Genomic DNA, 21730 nt, shown 5'->3' with positions numbered 1-21730 from the left:
CCCAACACTATACACAATATTGTATATAGTTGATATTTTGACAGGTTTCAAGTTCTGTATATATTAGTCACTTTTTATAGATAGTAATAAAGCATAGACTCAAATTATAAGTTTGTTAATCACATTTATTAGGGGGACTAGCAAAGCAAAGCTGGTGTCAAGAATTGTAACTAAGCTTTTCTGTCCTTCCCAGCATGTGGGCACTTCTTATTTTGATGAAAAATATCATTTGAGCTTTTCTTTTCTGCAAGGTGTGATATTCAACAATTTAAATCTTGTTTGTCTTTGTATTGCAGTTAATAAAAATATCCCAATTAACAATATCCTATTTTGCTTTACTTTAGGGTAGATAAACTGCCTTCTATCTAGAGACAAACAATATTCTGCACTGTACATGCAAGTAGAGGAATGACATTTATTCTTCAAGTCTCACCTTTCACTCTGTTTTTAATTTTGGCTTTTATGTGTGTAATCAGATCCTCTTCATTATATTCTTATGATTTCAGCTAAGAAAGTCAATCTCTATCCCACCTTATTTGGCCATTAGTAAAGAATCTGCAGCGTGGATGTTCCATGGCAATGTGTACCGAGGGGTGAGTTGCCCAGGGTCGGCCGGACTGCTGCTGCTACCATAGTACATCTTTGCCTTTATAGCTATGGATGCAAAGCACTTGGTGGTTGAATAGTGAGATGACTTAAGGATTGCTCAGATACTTAATCTCTAACTCAATATATAAGCACACATCCCTAAACACTCCACATGATATTGCAGCACAGCTTGAGTATCAGGAATGTTTCTTGTTGAGGAACTGGAGAGAAAAACCATATCTAGGCTTAGTTATTTCCTATGCTTCTCTTCTTGGTGTAACCAAATGAATATTTGGCCTTATGTTTGTATTCAAATGCAAGTAATTGGAGAAAGAAAGTATGGGAATTTTGTTTACATTATTAAGGAGAAATATTTCTTTAACTTGTATTTATGGATAAACATGTCATAACTGATTCCGTAATTATTACTTTTAATTTGAATTGGCATTCACACAACTCTGGGATAGAAAGTCTCGTTAACATAGGTTTTTCAAATGGGATTACGATTAATTCTTAGTCTTGCTGAAAAGATTTTAGGACAGTTTTTACTTAATCTGTAATACTCAAGGTTGTGCTGCAAGTAAGTATAAAATGAGTGATAACTCCTTACAGCATGGAGGATAAAAAAGTAAATAGAATTGTGATTGTGTAGATGTGAGGATAATCAACACATGACATATCATAATTGTCCCCTTCTCATTTTGAATGGTTACTTGGGTTAACTGATATGCAACATGAAAGTTGTTGTGAAGATCTCGTATAAATCTAAAGTTATTCATTGTTTTAGAATCAGTGATAATACCTCCACATAGCTGATACATACGCCAGTGTTCACGTAGGTATTTTTGACCGATAAAGTTCGTGTTGTACATCTGGAACATACACACAAGGAACAGGTCTGGTCATGTAGATTCGAACACTGACACATCAGGTTAACCATGGTACAGGAACTAAAAACCCAATAATGTCTAGTGCTAGAAGGGGGGAAGTGTTTTAAATGCATGTTTAAATATATTTAGTGATTACCTTTAGGGGAGACTTGTGCAGTCTGCCAGAATGATTCCTTAATAACGCTTGTTAATATAGGTTGGCTATGTGCTTGTTGTGCTTTGAGCTCTTTTTTTTTTTCCAGCTACAGCTTAATGGATCACATAGCTGAATTTCAGGCATAACTCTGCTTTGTGGCTAATGAAACTAAGGGGAGAGGCTGTGGTTGAATTATAAAACTTTTCATAATGAATATTTATTTTAGACTGTAAGTGAATATATTGTGTGAAATTTATTCATAAGTAACTGATGGAATTTGCTGGTTGATATATTATACACACAGAGCCTAAAGTCAACCACATGCATGTGGCTATCCAAGATTTACAGTATTTAATTTTTCCTTGTACGGATCTTAGGCAGGTATCTTCTGTTTATACATTCTTATCTTCGTGTTAGTTTTTTTTGCATGGATTTGTCAACCAAATTCCTGACTTCCATTTCTCTGTGGTCTGAAGTGAAGCTTATTCATATACGGTATTTATTTATTTATTTTTAAGTCTGTTGTGCATCATATCCTTCTATTCTTCTTCTGTAGGTTCTCTTCTCACCATATATATAGGCTTCCCTCCCATCTGTAGGTTCCTCTTCCCTGTATCTACAGGTTTCTCTTGCCCTCCATCTATGGCTCTCCTCCACCTATGCTTTCCCTCTCTTTTATGTGTATGGACTTCATGTAGATGGAGAGTGAATCTCTCCCTTCATTTATAAACTCTATTCACCCATGTCTGTAGGTCTGTCTGCCCCCTCATGAAGGAACACTCTCTAACTATAATCTCTCCTAAGAACATAGGAAGAAGGGAAACTGCTGAAGGTCTATTGGTCCATTCGAAGCAATTCCTTTTTATATTCACCCAAACTCATTGATATGTATGTTGGACCTACATTTCAAACACTCTAGCAATCTCGTATGTTATATTACCTGGTAACCTGTTTCATAAATCAACAACTCAGTTTCCAAACCAGTATTTACCCAGTTCTTTATCTTCGTGCTAGAGAATGTAATTTAAGCTCCCCATTTTGGGGGTTCCCTTCTCTTTCCTCTCACCTAGGCTTTCCTACCCTCTTCTGTTTTTTGCTTTAAAGGTTTACATAAAAAACGTTCCCTGGAAATGGTGTAAATGGTGTTGGCTTTGGGTATCTGTAGAAGCGAAGCCTTTTTTACCACATTCAAGCACTGCTTTGGGCCTCATTTTCTTGGGACTTTCAGTTTTTTCCTATATGATAATTTTAATTATAATAAATATTAAATAAATGTTACCTGGAGCATATTTACCTGGAGAGGGTCACGGGAGTTCTTTTACTCCCCGAACCCGGCCCGAGGCCACATCTGACTCCTAATATAGTTGACTTTGGTTAGAAATGGGATTAAAATACTGTACTGATTTTTTTCAAACATTCCAATCTGATCTTTTCTGCATAAATTCCTAAAAAATAATTTGGTTAGTATACTAACCCATAAGTGTATGTTGGCTATTTGTCTTGATCCACATTATTGTGACTTATTCTCTGGTTAGTATACTAGTTACAGGATTTCTGTATAATAACTCGTGTGTAATATGTAACATATGCAGTGTAATAGTAACAGTAATACTGTAATGAAATTTCAAGTACAGGTAATTTTGAAAACTACTAGACAGTGGCACTATCAGATTTGAAGAAATTGTTGGGAAAATTTTACTAAACAATATTAATATATGGCCATAGTATGTGATATATATTGCGACATAATACAACATATTAATTTATACTAAGTGGCAAAGCATGAAGTGTGTGTGTGGTGTTTTACCATGTTGAAAGCAGTAAAGCCTTTTTCAACACACCTAATTTTCCTTGGCTGGTACTGTAATCATTAGTTCTAGAAGCATACAGTGCCCAGACTTAGCTGCTGTGTTTGGGTGAAGGCAGGTTGAAAATATAATGAAATTATGTTATTCACATAACAGTACAGTGCCACCTCCAATATCCGGACCTCCATATAAAGTATCCATGTAAATAATGGACCAGTTTTGCTATCATATTGCCTAATGAAAATTTGTATAATTTTTTTAGCCTAAATCAGGATTTAGGCTAATGATTGGTCATGATGAACTCCAGATTGTCACCTATGTATATTACTTTTCAGCAGACTTTCTATTTCTTTTAGTAAATATTTGCTAATAGTACTGTACATAGTAAAAATGGATATGAATGGTATCTTCTTTAATATAAAGCTATCTGGAATAATATGACTGAAAACTTTTCTGAATAAGTTGGTCGGTTGTGGAATCCAATCTCAGTGTTCCGGGTGGGCTTGCACGAGGCATCATAGTGTCAAGGAAATGGTGCTTATTTTGTTTAATGGAAATTATGCATAGCCCAGACCCTCACGATGAAAGCTTGTACATCTCTTATTACCGTCATGAAACCCCCTTTTCTTTGAACATTTTCCTTGTCATTTGCACATTCTTGTTCTTTTCATATAATGAATGTGTTGGCTACTTGGCTATTTTTCCTGATCAAATCTATATGTTCTATAGACTTGGAATCGCCTATGGCGGATCGCCGGAACGTTGAGTCGACAGCGCTTCGGATTCGTAGTCCTGAGGTTCCGGGTTCGATCCCCGGTGGAGGTGGAGACAAATGAGCAAAAAGTTTTTTCACCCTGATGCCCCTGTTACCTAGCAGTAAATAGATACTGTACCTGGGAGTTAGACAGCTGCTACGGGCTTCTTCCTGGGGGTGTGTAACAAAATGGAGGCCTGGTCCAGGACCGGGCTGCGGGGACGCTAAGCCTCGAAATCAGCTCAAGATAACCTGAAGATAGGTACTGCGTGCCCCCAGAGACTAGCATCTTCACATCAGAACTTTATGCAATTTTGTAAATTCTTGCCAGCTATTTTCTATGAATCACCATTCGTTTGTCATTGTGGTTGACTCAAAGTGCCCTTTTTTGGCCTTGAGTCCTTTGCATCCTGTGGTTGTTGAAATCCAATGCTAGCTGTTTCTTATCTTTAACAGATTTAATACAGTCAAATTTTGCTGGGTACCTACTCATATTGATGTTACTTTGAATAACCTTGCAAACACTGCTTCTAAGAAGGCTATTCATGCCAGTCCAATTTCCTGTAAAGGGATTCTGCATTCAGATTTCTACCCAGTCATTCATTCTGTAATCTGTGACTCTTGGCAAGGTTGATGGTCAGGCATTACAGTATGTGTAACAATCAACGCACTCATTACATAACTTTATCCTCTTTCTCCTACCACAGTAATAAGTGGTGGTAAGCAGCTCTGACTAGGCTGTTTATAGGCCACATAATTTTAACTCAAGCATTTAATGGAACAATGTCCCTCTCCTTATTGTCCGAATGGCATTGTCCCATTTACAGTTGTGCACCTCCTTGTGGAATGTCCTGATTTTTAGGATGATCATGTCTTTCTTTTCTAATGTCCCTCGGGGGTCACTTGTCCCTCGATAGAATTCTTGGATGAATCTGATACTTTTGATGTTGTTCAGAATGTCATTTTGTTCTTGTATTGGCATCTTGAATAATATTGAGTGCCTTTTGAATATCCCACAACACTGATGGTACTACATGGTGTTCTTGATGCCTTCCTTTGATAATTACTTGATGTTAGTGGTTTGACTGTACTCCTGTATTAGTGTGAAAAGTATACAAATATCTCTTCAATGTGTTGTTAATAGTAGTGTTAATATTTTGTGAAAAGCTTATGAGAACCAGGCCAATGGCTCCTCAACCTCCTTCCAACAAATATAAAAAAAATCTCTAACAAATTTTTTTGTTCCCCATTTTTTAAGGGGAAATTAAATAGTTCCTGCTGGAATTTCTGGATCAGTTGGGCCATAGTGGATATGAAGGCCTGCTGGCCACTTCTATCAATAGCCTTACTGATAATCACCAGATGAGCCTGGCCCCAGGACTTGGAAATTATATGAATTCGTGAAATTTACTACAGGTCAACTACAGTGCTGTATAGAGAAACACTAGTCAATTGTGTACAGATCGGTATATATTTTGTTTTGTCGAATAGTTATTTTCGCTACATTATTACGAAGAATCGGCACCATCACATCTACACAAATCCAAAACTACAAATCCTCTACAGTAACATTCCCACCAGCATGTGAAACACTCACTCTTCACCACTTCTATTACATCATCGTAGCAACTACGAGATAATGAGCACATGCAAAGCTAACAAACTGTAAACCAGTGTCAAGGATACATCCAGTAAGACTAACTGGTCTAACTATCTGTTATCCTTATACCAGTGTGTGCATATGTATGGGTCGAGGTGAAAATGTTTCTGGACTAAAAGATGTTATTGGCTATTAAAGATATTGGCTACAAATCACAAGTAATACTGTACAGTGAGTGATTACAAATTGTGTAATGGTGACCCATGAAGGAAGCATAAACTAGATATTGCTCAAGTGCTATTATGTATTTTGGCTTGTGAAGATGTTATATATTCAGTATAAAAAAGTGTTGAAGCCCCTTACAGTTTCCATTACTCTGTGGCTATCCATTATTATATTACATATTGTGTGAACACAAAGGTTGTAAAAGTGAAATGCAGCATCTTAATACATGCTTGGTGTCTCTTGGCTCAATCTCTCAAAGGATATGGTATTATTCTTCTCATTGTTGCATAACAGATGAGATGGTGTGCTTTAGAACTTATCTCTCACTGTCTAAGCAATCTTCTAATACTGTGACAAGGCATTGTACTGTTCTGTTCTGTTTAGGTTCTGCTCTAGAAGCTCAGGTACTTGGCTTGGCTGTTAAGAAACATCTGCATATTTTGTTGGTTAAGACGTAGTTTGAGCTAAAAGCCTTGTTTGTTATTGAGAATACATAATAATTTTCAGTAATTTTAATGAGAGGTTAAATTGATGTAGAGAATAGTGCTTAAGCACTAGGCTGATTTTGCTCAAAAATATGACATTACCTTGTCCAGCTGTACCTCAGAATTCATACCTTGATAAAACATTTAGCAACATTCTCTCAGCCACAATAACATTTACCGGTAAATCTGTTTTGATGCAAATTATATTCAACATAATATATACAATAGTACTTTAATTGTCCATGAGAAGTTTTTGAGATAGTTTTCAAGCTTTGATTATATTTCTTTATTTTTCTGAACATTCCACCGACCTTGCGGCAGGGCAGCTCTTAGACAATCCAAACAATTTAATGCCTGTGTATAATAAATACAACATAGATTTTAGCATCATTTAGCTTCTTGTAGAAGTTATTGGTGGGACGGATGATACGGCGGGGAGAATGAGAAGTGAAGGTGGTGTGTGGTGCTTTTACTTGCTAGCTACAGAACACTGTATGCTGTAATGGGAAATGATGCAGGTATGGTACCATTATTTAATGGCTAGAGATCTCAGTGGGAAGTGATGCAGGTATGGTACTATTATTTAATGGCTAGAGATCTCAGTGGGAAGTGATGCAGGTATGGTACCATTATTTAATGGCTAGAGATCTCAGTGGGAAGTGATGCAGGTATGGTACCATTATTTAATGGCTAGAGATCTCAGTGGGAAGTGAAGCAGGTATGGTACTATTATTTAATGGCTAGAGATCTCGGTGGGAAGTGAAGCAGGTATGGTACTATTATTTAATGGTTACAGATTCCCATCTGCCACCATATGCATTAATTATTACATTGTCAGATTTGTTCATTAGACCTCGAGAGAGTTTTAGACAGGTGTGTTGATTAAACACCTGTAGCATAATCATAAAGAGAGAGAATTTTTGAGAATATTTAGTTTATACAATAAAAATTATTTTAAGTAGGCTGTACAGTTGGCTTATATTGGTGTTGTTCAATATACCACTATTGAATGTATGCTTTTAAAATTCTCTCTAATAATTTCTTGCAATGTGCATGTTCAACAGTCTATGGGATGTACAGTATACTCTTCACATACATTAAAAATATATCATTTGTTGTATGGCAGCATCTTGTGACAACTGTACTGTACTCTTCAATTTTTGTATATTTTTTTTTTGCAATACATCTACATCATTATTTACAGACTTTAAACATTTCATGGGCATACATTTTTTAATTATTTTAGATTAATCATGAATTAGTAAAAGAGCTTAATTTTATTCAATTCTCGTGTACAGTATTTATAATCACTAACTTTACAATAAACTCTGAAATGGGTATTACTAATAATGGTGTAACTGTGATTTGGAATATTTGAAAAGAAAGGAGCTATTTAAGGGTGAAGAACTAAGACACTATTGTATGTTTCTTGCAGCATCTGAGTGCCAGCCTCACCTCTCTCCCTCTCATTGACCTCTCCTTAAACATAGAACTTCCTCCTCCCATTATGGCATCTTTTGGCTACCGTTTCCCTGTCACCTTTGATGATGACACTGGTGGTGGTGAAGATGAGGATGTTGTAGGCAGCCCCTCCTCTTCGCACTTTCGCTCGCCTAAGCTTCTGCACGATGATACTGATTCAGCCGACACTGTTTATGGGGACGATGGTTCCTCTGTGTTAAATGACAGTATCTGGGGACAAACCCAACTCTCGCCACATTCTCCCTCTCCTCGCCCTTCTGTCTCCAACGTCTCTGCTGTATGTACAAGCCACTCGACATCTCCCAGAGGCCATAACAAATCAGGCACGCTCAGGCAGTTCTGTGATAGCCATGCGTCTGAATGTTCTGCCTCTGCTCGTAGAACCACACCCGCCACATCTTATCTTACTGGCACTTGTAATGCATCTTCTGTTCTATCCTCTGCAAGGATGTGTTTTCACCATGGGCATGAAATCCTTTCTTCCTCAAAATCCTCAAAGGGGTTACGTCATGTAGACTGTTTGGAACCTCCCTCCTCTTGCATTGATTATCCCAAGTATGGTGCAAGTAAAGCCTTTTCTGCTTCTTTGTCCAAATATTCCACTAAAGGGGGCACTCCTGGGTATTTTTACTCAAAGCTTACAAAATCCATAGATGACACAGCTCCAGTAGCCGAGTTTGAAGCCATAGAAAACTCGGAAGATTCTCTCCTGTGTTCTCCTGTAAATATACCGCAGGCCACCTCCTCCTCTCACGTTAGACCTGGCTATGCTGGTAACTTTCTCTTCTTCTCTGCCTCTCACCCAATAGACATCATGACCATGAGTCTCCCAGCTGTATTAACCAGCCTTTCTCCACCCCTACGCACTACCTCCCCACAAGGGAGAAGCCTCTCTCCCTTACCCCAGGGAAGAAGCCTTTCTCCATCTCCTCAGTATTCCTATTATGCACCAACACCACCTCGATCCTCCAGCCCACTTCCTTCTAATATGTCCGCTCATCCTCCCAAGCCCTGGGACTCGTCCCGGACACCCCTAAACCCCTTACCCCCACCTCCCCCATCGCTAGGCCGCCGCACAAGGAGCCCTAGCCCGCACCTTGGCTTAGATCAGGGGTTGGGCGAGGAGGTAATACATTTTCATCATTTTACCCATTAGGTGTCTGGGATTTTGAGTTGCAATTTATTTAATTATTTGTTGAATTCACAGGGTGCATAGTTGCCAATTTATTAAGCTTTGTTATGATTTATTTTATTTTTTAATTTTATAAATTTTAATAAGGCATAGAAGGTGTCCTTAAGATAATATATGCTTGATCCAGAACTGCTTTTCATTTGCCTGCTTCAGTGCATGCTTTTTTCAGGTCCATTGGGTGAATGTTGCGAAGTTTTACTTTTTTTTATGTACCCTTAAACTTCATGTATGCTTTGGTTTGCTTTTATTAATATTCAACATATGAAGAAAAACATTGACCTTATTGAAAACTCTGAAATATTTAGTGCATGATGAAAAAGCTTTAACAAATATAGCTGCATAATAACTGTTCACGGGCTTCTCGTGCTCGTTCTATTTACTCGTGGCTCTTCCAGGACGGTCTGGCTCAGGATCTAATTTTTCTGGAGTCCCCACAAGATGAAATCTTTGACCCACTGCTTGCCAAGGACATTCCCCAAAATGGTGTTCGTGGAGGAAGACCTACACAACCACCACCACCGGTTCCTACAGTCACCAGATCCTCATCCAGCCTTCCAGGTTGATCATTTGTACATGTTTGGTAAATAGTTCTAATATGGGGAGATCTATGTAGCAGGCCTGTGTGCAGCTGCAAGGTGAAAGTTATGATTTTATCAACTTGCAACTGGAATTATAATTTTGATAGGTGTTATTGACAAGAATGCAGCGTATTTGTTGTCTGATTAAATATTCTCGGCAGATTTTGATAATATTGCAGATGTTTGTAGCTGAGAATCGCTTATACAGTATAAACGTCTTCAAAACTTTATTCAAGATTTACTGGCTTTTTACAGTACCACAGTTAAGCTGCTGAGGATCAAATGTGGGTCGTATTCTTGCCTTTGTTGAAAAGGATGAATTTGGCTAATGTAAACCTAGTTATGTTGCACCTTAATACTTGATCTTGTTATGGTTTTTGTTTCTCATCTTTCTTAGTCATGGGAAACATTTTTGTAGATGGTCCAGTTCGAGGATGGATGGGTAGTCAGATGATATAGATTAATAGATTAAAGACAGAGTAGAGTATATGTTAATTCTTCTAGAGCACTTACAATAATGATAGAGCATAATACAGTAAATATTGTAAAATATAAGAATGAAAGGGCAGGTGTTGCATTAAATTAATGGAAGCAAAGAAGATAAATATATATGGATGGTATTATTGATGATAATTGTGCACCTTCACTATATTGTTACTTTATTACCTTTTGGGTTCCTGGCTTTAAAAAATGCCTTTTAGCTAATAATTGTCTGGGTTTTGTGGCATTAAATTTAGAATTGAATACTAGCCATATTATTATTTTCGTAATATAAAATACAGCAACTATAAGGTTAAATTTAGGGGAAGTAGGTGTACTATGAAAAGGAAATTGGTACGAAGATTCCTCACGTGCCCTTTATTACAAGTGTATTATGTACTATGATTGGGGTAAAGGGAACACTGTTGTATGTTAGGCATTACAAGCTTCTGACATTTGAAGATAAGTGTTTGCAATTTGGCTCAAAGGAAGTTTGAATTGGTATTAGACTGAAATTTTATTAGCAGTGTAGTATGGGTGGGGAGCATAACAAAAATATTATTATTTAGAAGAGATTTGAGAAAGTGACCATGAACTGTCTTTAGCATGACAGATTTTTGTAATAATTTATTATGAAGCGATTGCCCATTGCAAATTTTTTTTATATGGGAGAATAAGTAATCTTGTACAAGTGTTGAGCAAAATGTGTAAGCATTTGGGAAGAAAGCACATGTTGTGGGTCATGGAAAATAGAACATTAAGGAATGCACACAAGATGTGATATTGAGGCATTCCGTCGGAGCCGTGATGAGGGGTTCAAACCTATGCTGTGTGTGTGTTCCCACACAAGCGCTTACAGCGACTACACCACGACATGGTATAAGGATTTCAACCAGATCAATGATCTAACCAAAGGGATGAATCTCTGTGAGATGTGACATTGTTGTATTAATAGAGCTGTGGTTCGAGGAGGAGTCATCGCGATGTACATTTAATGTTAGGTTGCTTTTTAAATCAGGAATCTTGTATTTTCAGTCAAGCAGTTATTTTAATTCTTGATATTTTAAATAGTTCTTATTGTATATTAACAAATATGTTTGATGTTCATTTATACATTTAGTGACCTCATATACAATTGTACGTATATTGAATATATGAGCTATATAGTGAAGCATCTTTAAACTTAAATGGATGGGCCAAGTGATGTGTGGATTACTAATTATATTGTTGATGAACACTTGTACCTGCTGAACTTTAACAATCTGGATGTGGGCAGGACCAGACCATGCCCAGTTTTTGCTAATGTATGTGAACTGGCATAGAGTAATAAATGAAATTCCCCAAAGAACAGTCATACAACACTTACCAGTATTCCACATCAAAGTCAATGATCTATTCCAAGGGATGAATCTCACAAGTTTGTTTTCAGATGATTTAACGCATGTATGTATATGTATGTGTATATATATATATATATATATATATATATATATATATATATATATATATATATATATATATATATATATATATATATAAAATATACTGCAAATACTTGTTTTAATGTATACTTTTATATTTGTAAGAGTGGTTGTGAGTGTCAGGGGTGGTTGTATCATGAGTGCTTGTGAGTTGCAGGAGTGCTTGTGAGTTACAGGAGTGCTTGTGAGTTACAGGAGTAGTTGTGAGTTAAAGAACTGGCTGCAAGTGTCGGGTGTGGCCTTGGGTGGCTGTGATTGGCTGTAGGTGTCGGTAGTGGCCGCGGGTTGCTACGGGTGGCTGCGAGTGGCCTCGGGTTTCTACGGGTGGCTGCGAGTGGCCGCAGATGGCTACGAGTGGCCGCGGGTGGCTGCGAGGGGCCGTGGGTGGCTGCGTGTGGCCGTGGGTGGCTGCGAGGGGCCGTGGGTGGCTGCGTGTGGCCGTGGGTGGCTGCAAGTTGCCGTGGGTGGCTGCGAGTGGCTGTGGGTGGCGGGTGGCCATGAGTGTTGAAAGTAGCTGCGGGTGTCGGGAGTGGCTGTGTGTGTCAGGGGAGGGGGGATAGGCTGTGAGTGTCGGGTGGGGGGTGGGGTGGCTGTGAGTGTCGGTTGGGGGGTGGCTGTGAGTGTCGGTTGGGGGGTGGCTATGAGTGTCGGGACTGACTGAGAGTGTTGGAGGACTGGCTGTGAGTGTCTGATGGGGGGGGGTGGCGGCGGCTATGTGTGACGGGAGGCTAGCTGTAAGTAACGGGGAGAGGATTGCTGTGAGTGTCGGGGGGAGTGACTGTGTGTCTGGTTATTTACCTATCAGTGTCTACTGGGGAGCCAGTTTAGCTCCCCAGTTATGCCTTGCCTACTAGCCTTGTACCTGTTGTGTTTCAACTTAACTACTCTGACTTTCAAATTCTTTATCAAATTAGACCTTAAAGTTTTGCATGGATATGGTTTCCAAAACTTCCTCTTTAAAAGCATTCCACTTTTTAGCTACCCATACAGGGTACGAGTACTTTCTTATGTCCCTTTGGCTTGTTTCCGCTTCCACCTGTGTCCTCTTGTCCTACGTTCTCTCACTCTAAAGAGGCTCTCCTTGTCTATGTGTTGGGATTGGTTGTGGGTGTCAGTAGTCTTTATGGGATTGGTGATGTTGCAAAGATGACAATGTTGAGAGTGGCAGCACTCATAATTCCTCACTGACCCAAAAATTCACATTATTGGAATGAGACCAGATTGTGTTCACAATGTTGGTGGAGTGGAGTCAGAGGGTTGGCAATGGAAGTAGGGTGAGAGGTGCTTAATCTTGTGACGAATTACAAAGGGTCATATTTTCATATATTTGTTCATGAAATTCGACTTCTTGATTAACTCTTCAAGACATCTAACCTTTACAAGAAGATTATTACTTCTTTTCAGATTAATATGTTGTGTTACTTATTCTATTTGTCCCCAAAATATTGGTTTCATGTTAGGATTTTTGGTGTTCTGGGAATGCATTCCCCATCTATAGCAATGAGCCTATAGGAAATCTGGTTCTGCATTCCGAACAACTGCTTTATGTATGACTTTTCGAAAAAACAACCCTTCCACAATTGGGTGATTTGCCTGTATCATTAAGTCTGAGGTGATGAAAACGGGGACACCAAAGCTTACCACATAGGCAAAAATAAATACTGTAGGATAATGTTAGCAGCATATGGTACAGTACTTAAAGTTGGCGAACATCAGAATGGCCTTCAGGAACCTTCCTCTTAATCTTTAATTATACACAAACTTTTTTGCAATTATATAATATAATTGTGCATTAATACTTAATACAATTTGAATTTAGTTAATTCTTGGTTAAAGAAGAGGGGAGCCATTAATGTGACATTAACATGCACTCGTCTTCCCTTCTTCTCTGTTACGTAACATGAACATAAACGTTTCCTAATTACATTAAAGATTATTATAATGCATATTCAATATTATATTATGTAATATTTAATATAAATGGAGTACCTCATAACACCATACTCCTTCCAGAGATTTATTGCTGGCGAACTTTGGATGGCGTCTGAATTTGACTTCCGAACCATCCGAATTTTGGATGGCTTCCAGATTTGAGAAAATGTCCGAATTATAGGTGGTGCTGGACTATGGATGCCAGGGATTCTAGAGCTTCGACTGTCCTCGGGTACATTATCACGATGCTGTCCTAACATGGCATAACCTAATTATATATGTTCCTATATTTACCCAGTAAATTGCTTTTGTTATATAACAGGCTTTGTGTATAGCCATATAAATAGAGAATATAAATGAATGTTAAAATATTAATATATATTTCCTTACCAAATTAAGACAGTTACATGGAGTGAAAAGTGACATCTGGGTCATTAATTAAGAACTATTAAAATCAACCCCTGTTAGCCATTTCACTAAAATGTAATAAGATACAAGCACTTGTGATTTGTGCTATATTAGATTTAGTGGATTTAGAGTTACATGGGTTAAGAATAGATTAACGTAGACAAAATGCACTCGGCACTGAGGTACGCTCTAAACCATCCTACACTCTTGGGCTTACAAAATATTTGGATTATATTTATGTATTATTGTACATTTCATGCATTTTGGAGTTTTATTATGCATTGGAAAGTTAGAGAAGTTAATTACTAAATATTAATTATAAAACAGGTGTTTTGTTAAAGAGTGGAAAGCAGTGGACTTTGGAGGTCTCTGTAATGTGTTCCTAATTTTTCAATATAACTTTAGTTTGAGTTTTAGTGGTTTTGGCTTGTATGGTTTCTGTAAATCGAGGGCTGTCTGTAGAAGAAATTACACACAACTTGAAATACATTAAAAAGTTAGCTTACGTGTAGTGTAAGCAACTGGTAAACAAACAGATGACACTCCTTCCATCTTCCTAACACGTTTGTAGTTTAAATAATTATTGTTGCACATACATTGTATGCTTTATTATAAATATTTAAAACTATTTCGTATTTTATAGTTATTTACTTGCCTGAATATCAAATAATTATTTTATATATACCAGTACTGTAGTTTATAATTTTTAGTTTATTGAAATCGAGTTTAAAGGTGCTTCACTGTATTGTCATTAAATTAATTTATCACTGTATTACTAGCTTCTTCATCCCAAATATAAATTTATTTTCCTATTTTATTAATGTTTCTTACAGGAGTACCAGTGGCTGGTGACAAAGGGGTTGGTGTTGGCAGTTTGAGTACTTCCCAGCTCCCTGGCACCACTGCACCTCATCCAGCTCTTGCTCGCACCACAGCCATAAACACTACAGGCCTACCCAATGCTACGCCAAAACGGCCTTCAGAATATCGCCTGTTGACCTCTTACCAGCCGTCTGGGTCTGAGTACCGTCCGTTGTCAACTCTACAGACTAGTATGGGTACCCCCATTGGTTGCCAAAACCCTATATATAATCAGCACCAGCCTCCGGGAGTAACTTCCCTTCCTAGTACCACTCGAGCAGGGAATGCAGCAGCAGCTTTTGCAAGTAGTATGCTGTCCCATGGGTTAGAGGAGCCATCAATGACCAGCATGTCTGGTCAATATGTTCAGTTTGAACCACCATTTGCAAAAGCTAACAAAACCCTCGGCAGCGGTGCTCAGCCCCAACGACCCCCACGTTTATCTCAGAGAGACTTATTAGGTGACTTTTCCAAGGACTTCCAAAAACTTACAGTAAATAGTTCTTCTAAGACAGCGACAGCTGGGAATAACAACAACACATTAGTGAACAACAATAAGATACCAACACCAAACAATGATATTAGAGGTGCAAGTGAAACCAAATGGGCAACATTTGATTGATGGTAAATAATTCTATGGGGAATTAATGATAAACATTTAGTGGCTTTGAGTGAGGTGTTACAGGAAAGTCATGAATGAAAACTAATGTTTTAACTCATTCATTGGTGGTTGTGATACCATATTAAAGACATATAATAATACAGATTTGAACCTTCCCTACAAGATTACTAATATGATATTCATTTTATAACTTTTTGATAGAGACTGTTGGATTTTATAAAAAGCATTTATCTAATGTGGTGCATTTTCAGATTAGAGAGAAATATGTGTCCTTTAATATTTAAAACTGTGATGTTATGGTAACTCCAGTAGCCTCACAGAAAGTTATATTCTCATTAGCTTTATTTTATTGCGAGCTGGTAAGTTACAACAGTCAGACCAAAGACTTGGTGATGCTCATGTACATCCACTGCCTAAGCATTGTGTACGAGCACATGCACATGTGTGTGTGCATGTGCACACAAATATGTGTACATTATATATATATATATATATATATATATATATATATATATATATATATATATATATATATATATATATATATATATATATATATATATATATATATATATATATATATATATATATATATATATATATATATATATATATATATATATAAAACTTGTGTGTGGATATTAATGCATATGTCGGTAAGAATTAGAATTATGGCATTTAAATTAAAACATGAAACCAGTGATGTGATAATTGTTAATTTTTTTATATTAAAAAAGAAAACGAAAAAAAGATGTATTTGTTAGACTTGAATGGAAACTGTGCGAGGTAGCTTGCAAGAAGCAGAACCTAACCATGTTGGTAAGAGCTGTTGGAGCTGTTGGAACTACTAAATAAGTCATATATACAATTTGTACTGTTTAGTTTTGAGGAGGTACCAATGAGAAGAGGAGAAACAAGGTACAGTATATATTAAGTCTATCTGGTAGTACATCGATAAGGTCCTAAGTGCTGATCTCATTTCCGGTATTCAGATCCTCCATGCACACACCGGGATACAGCCAGACCCACTGCTGGTTTTATGCTCAACTATCCTCCAAGGTAGGCTTAATCCAGCTGTTTATTAGTAATGACTAGAACATTATTTGAAAAATTATGTTAAAAGTGATGTGTTAAACTAAGAGATCAGCGAGATTTAAATTGATTACACTTTTAACTTATTAGCATCAGTCATGGTCATGTTGATGGCATGTAATTGTAGATCCAATATCTCCAAATGTTTCATATTGTATAAGTATTTTTTCAAAATCATGCAATTACGAATATTAGTTCTGTTGGCGAGCCATGAGATATACACAAATTTTAAGGGAGCAGATATGAACACTACCGCTGTTAATGGTCAACCCACTATGACGAGGGCAGTGGAATAAGGAGTAAAATAAGAACTTAGATTTTTGTTACTAGAAATCGGTAATATTTTTAGATCATCTTTTTTGTATTTAATGCAAAAAAGTATTCGAGTGTTGAAAAGGTTAAATTGTTTTATAAAGTGTTTACATTCAATGAGTACATAGTCAATAATACTACTGCAGCTGTGTTGATGATTTTATCATAAACCCGTTAAGATACCAGTTGTGTAGTACAGGACGTGAACTCTGATGTTGCTGCTAATTAGTATCTGTGTGCAAAAATCCAAACAGCAACTATATAGTGATAAAAGTATATGCAGTATGGTATTATGTTAATCAGCAAGTAATATTGGATCAGAATCTCTTGACCTTCAATTCTTCCATAATTACAACCCTACATTATTCACAACACTGTAGTTTGCAGAATGAAGCTATTCCAAATGTCAGGTGAGAAAGCTTGCATTTGTTAAGTTGTGTCAGTGTTAACATAGAGTAGACAACATGAAGTAACGAGGAGCTCTTCCAAGCTCACCAGTCTGAAGTAGAGCCACCCAATTCAATCCCACCTTCACCTCTACAGAAATATATATGCTTGATACCATAGATACTTTGTTCCTAATTTTCAGACAGCAGCAGTTTTAATACCCATTCCATTATTTCTTGAAAGGGAACAAAAAGTAGAACTATATATTATGAGTTTTATCCCTCCCATAAACTGGTTTATGAAAATTATATACAGTTAATACAGAAGAGTTTTAATAGTGTAAAATATATATATATATATATATATATATATATATATATATATATATATATATATATATATATATATATATATATATATATATATATATATAATATGAATGCCAAATTATTGTTAACTTGGGAAATTATATATTTTCAAAATATTTGACCTCTCCAATGAACATGTGAAACTCGTTTAAATATATTTTCTCTGTATGTATTAGGTATGTTACAACCATTGTATAAACTTTAAAACTGATAAATTCTTTATCGTGTGATAAATATCTAAACTGTATGTGGTATATATACATATATAATATTATGTAACAATTTCCTGTCATAAATGGTTATTTTTGTTTTGAATAAATGCAGGAGTTTTACAATACACGTGTAAGCTGCATTTTGTGAGGACAAGACCTTACTTATTCAGGTTTCAGTGCTGCTGTCCATTCTCGTCCCATTTCATGGTTATTACTAGATGATTTTCATGTGTATTCCATGAAAAGTTTCTATGCACTATCTCCTTTACTCTCATTATTGTTATTTTCTTATAAAAATATTTATCAATAATAAATTCATTATAGCAAATTGGTTCTCATTACTGTGGCAACTGTAGTAAATTAATATAACATAACTAAGACTAAGTCTTGAGCTAAAAGTGGTATGTACGCAAATAGAATGAGAAAATAGGAATAAGTAAAGATTGCAGGTAAGGTAAGTGGAGGAAGCCAAAGATGAATTGCTTAGAATATGGTGATAGAAAAACAATGGTTATAGGAGGTTTTAACTAATATAAAAAAGCCCATACCTTTGTTTATCAGTATAAAATTAACTCGCTAATTACTAAAAAATACTTGCTTACAGTATGTTTCCTTCAACCATACTGTGTCTTATGAGGTATGGTGTTCTGTCTATTTGTGCTCGACCCTCTCGCTATCCTGGTAGGTGGATTCCCATGACTCTGGCCTTAATTAATTCTATAATTTTTTTCATAGGTACATTAACTGCCTTTCCTCTTCTGGAAGTCTTGAGATCTTGCCTTGCTAACTGACTGACTAGTGGGCGTTCCTGACACGAATAATCTGGATTCTGCAACTGAACGACCTGGACTCACCCTATTGACCTTTTAGACTTCCTTGCCTACAGCCTCCTCTTTGGCCAATGAACCGGGAATACCAAAACCGTTTTACGGAGAAAAAGAGAAATCAAATGATGAAATCTCCTAAACAATGAAACATTTTATACTCTATAAAAGAGGAGGTAAGTCCCAAAATTGGAAAAGGTTCACATGCTCTAGAAATTACACTAGAATGTATTTGTGTGTGTAATTACATAAGTATAGTTACAGGATGAGAGCTAGGCTTGTGGTGTCCTGTCTTCCCAGTACTCTGTCATATAACGTTTTGAAGCTACTGACGGTTTTGGCCTCACTTAACGTGTTCCAACTGTCTATCACTCTGTTTGCAAAAGAAAACTTTCTAATATTTTTTTGGCACTTTTGTTTCCTTAGCTTGAATCTGTGTCCTCCTATCCATGAATTTCTGATTTCAGGAATTCCTCTTTGTCAAAACTGCATTGTTCCACTAACAGTCATGCACCTACTTGCACAATGCTGTGCTTTTCAGGATCAGAATTTGTTTCACAATGTTCCTTTGAGTCATGTCCTCTCTTGATAAAATATTTGGTGATATGACTATATCACGAGCCAGTTCAAAGATGTTTTTGTTGGCATACTGAATGATATCTAGTAATTTTGTAATATTCTGTGACAAACGGTACTAATGTCTTCCAGGCTTGGCTCGTTTAGACAATTACTTTTACTGTGTATGCCTTTTATTTTTCCATCTACTGTAGTGTTCATTTTCTTGTCCATCCATTTTGGGTTATTATTGTCAAACATAATAAGAGCTATATGGAATATTGTGTTCAAGAGCTCTAGGAAGAACACTTTATAGCATCTATAAATGTGGAAATCATTTACATCACAGGCTAGTGTCAGTTAACTGATGCGGTTATTACATCTCTTGAAGACTATTTACTTTTCATGTTGTCGGCCTCATCTTCCAGAAGTGAATTCCTTGCTAACATTTTTACTGTTGTCCATAATGTGATCGGCAACCATTGAAGAAAGATGGTAAGCTATTAACATCATTATGTATACTGATCAGAACTATCAAATTTGACCCAACCCCCTTTGTAAGGAATCATCTCTGGTTATGTATTGCTACAATCGATTAACTTGTATGCACTTAATAGATTAGTGTTTAATTTTGTACCACTGTATTAATTTTGTTGTCGGAGAAAGAGAACCAAACTTAACTTTTCCTAGGGCTAGTATAGTACATACAGTGGAACCCGGTTTTCGTATTTTTTGGTACTCGAACTCAATTTCTTTGAAAAATTTGATTCGGCACTCGTTGTTTGCCCTTGGTTTTCAGAGTTTGTTTATACACATACGGGTCCATCATGCATGTGGCGCTTCAGTTTACTAGTGTCTCCCGCCCAGTGATGATCACACTTGAATTCTTTGTGAAGAATTTCATTGCTTTTGTGCTTTTTTGATTTCTGAACATAAACGTTCTTATTATATACAGTATCATGCTATGGGTTTCAAGAAAGTTGGTAATAATGTTCAACTTAAATTAAATTAAGAAAATGGTTTAGGATGATGATTTAATGCAACCCGTTCTCGCAAATTTAATAAGTCAATATTGACTTATTAGTTGCGTGCATGGGTGACATACTAAACATAATAGTTTCCCTTGAAAAGCTTCATAGAAAACACCGACCTTACCTAACCTACTTAGTATGTTAAAATAAGCATCTTATAGCTTCGTAATTACAATTGTTACTTAACCTATTATAGGTATAGGTTAGGTAATAATTGTAATTACGAAGCAATAAGATGCTTATTTTAACATACTAAGTAGGTTAGGTAAGGTCGGTGTTTTCTATGAAGCTTTTCAAGGGAAACTATTATGTTAATTATGTCACCTATGCACATATTTAATAAGTCAATATTGGCTTATTAAATTTGCGAGAACGGGTTGTTTAATGATCTCTTGTTTTACCTCTTAGTGAAACAATGTGATGTCTCACTACAAACAAGTGTTAAAATGTAGGGAAAAACAAGTGTCTATAGACAGATTTTTAGTAAGACAAGCAAGCAGTGAGCCACAACCAGGTCCTAGTGGTATGTTTGCAAAATGTAAGAGTACCCCAGAAATGTCATCACTGCTGTTATAATGGAAGGGGACTTCCTTTCCAAACACTAACACCTCCTCTCCTTCCACCTTCCTCACTGTCTTCCATACGCCAACAAGAGTCCTCAATAAAGGTAAGGTACCCAAGAGTATATATAAAATGTATTTTTTTTTACTTAATCAGTGCCACACTCCCCAAATATATTACGTCATTTTACATTATTTCTAATGGGAAAATTCGTTTTCGTACCGTCTCTGGGAACGGATTAAATTAAAAAACTCGGGTACCACTGTACGGTATATACAAAACTATACCTAAAATTACATGTTAGGTGATGTTTGTATTCTTTTCCCCTTATGCGTTTTTGTTCTCGTATTGGCATCCTTGGTGATATTTAGCGCCCTCTGATTATTTTGCGTATTTGATGGTGCTACATAGCCTTCCCGGTTTGGTGCCTTCTTTTGATAATTACTTACTTGTATTCTTTTCCAATTTTTATGGGCTTTAGAATTCAAAGTACAAAAGTTATTTTTTTTTAAGAGGTCCATATTTTTGTTCCATCAACAGTTACCAAGTTCTACCATTTTTTGGAAGAAAGGTTTGAACCATTTGAATCCAGCTGAAAATTAGAACCTTAGTTTTACATTTATTCAATGTTGGTGCAAATTGATACACAGCCCACACATTTGATAATGGACCAAAATGTCATTGTTTCTACATTTTTAAGGTCATGCAATTTCATTACACAACTTTATCATGGTCCAGGTCAGACCAAAATGTTGTTTCTGCCTTTTTCAGATGTGTGCTGGCTATTAACTCTTCAGTCACGTGTTATTGTGAATCATCCGCAACTAGTTACAAATTCATTAGCTTTAGGATATTTAAAGATATAA

The 21730-nt window shown here is 36.6% G+C and overlaps 1 protein-coding gene across 6 annotated transcripts in view; it reads left to right on the top strand.

Annotated features, from left to right (window-relative positions):
- The window catches only part of LOC123757142 (DENN domain-containing protein 1A), a 40702-nt gene extending 22481 nt beyond the window's left edge, over positions 1-18221 (top strand). For 5 of the 6 annotated variants that reach the window (XM_045740585.2, XM_045740584.2, XM_045740582.2 and 2 more), the window contains 3 exons: positions 7922-9094; positions 9556-9718; positions 14873-18221. In XM_045740585.2, coding sequence (XP_045596541.1) covers positions 7922-9094; positions 9556-9718; positions 14873-15522 — 1986 coding nt within the window. In that variant the 3' untranslated portion in view covers positions 15523-18221. Of the gene's footprint in view, positions 1-7921; positions 9095-9555; positions 9719-13712; positions 13864-14872 lie in introns of all 6 variants that reach the window. The other variant, XR_011228362.1, reaches the window with a different exon arrangement.
- The last annotated feature ends 3509 nt before the right edge of the window (positions 18222-21730 follow it).

This window comes from Procambarus clarkii, chromosome 13 (genome assembly GCF_040958095.1).
Source record: "Procambarus clarkii isolate CNS0578487 chromosome 13, FALCON_Pclarkii_2.0, whole genome shotgun sequence".
NCBI lineage: Eukaryota > Metazoa > Arthropoda > Malacostraca > Decapoda > Cambaridae > Procambarus > Procambarus clarkii.
This window is presented reverse-complemented; position numbering and strand designations above follow the sequence as displayed.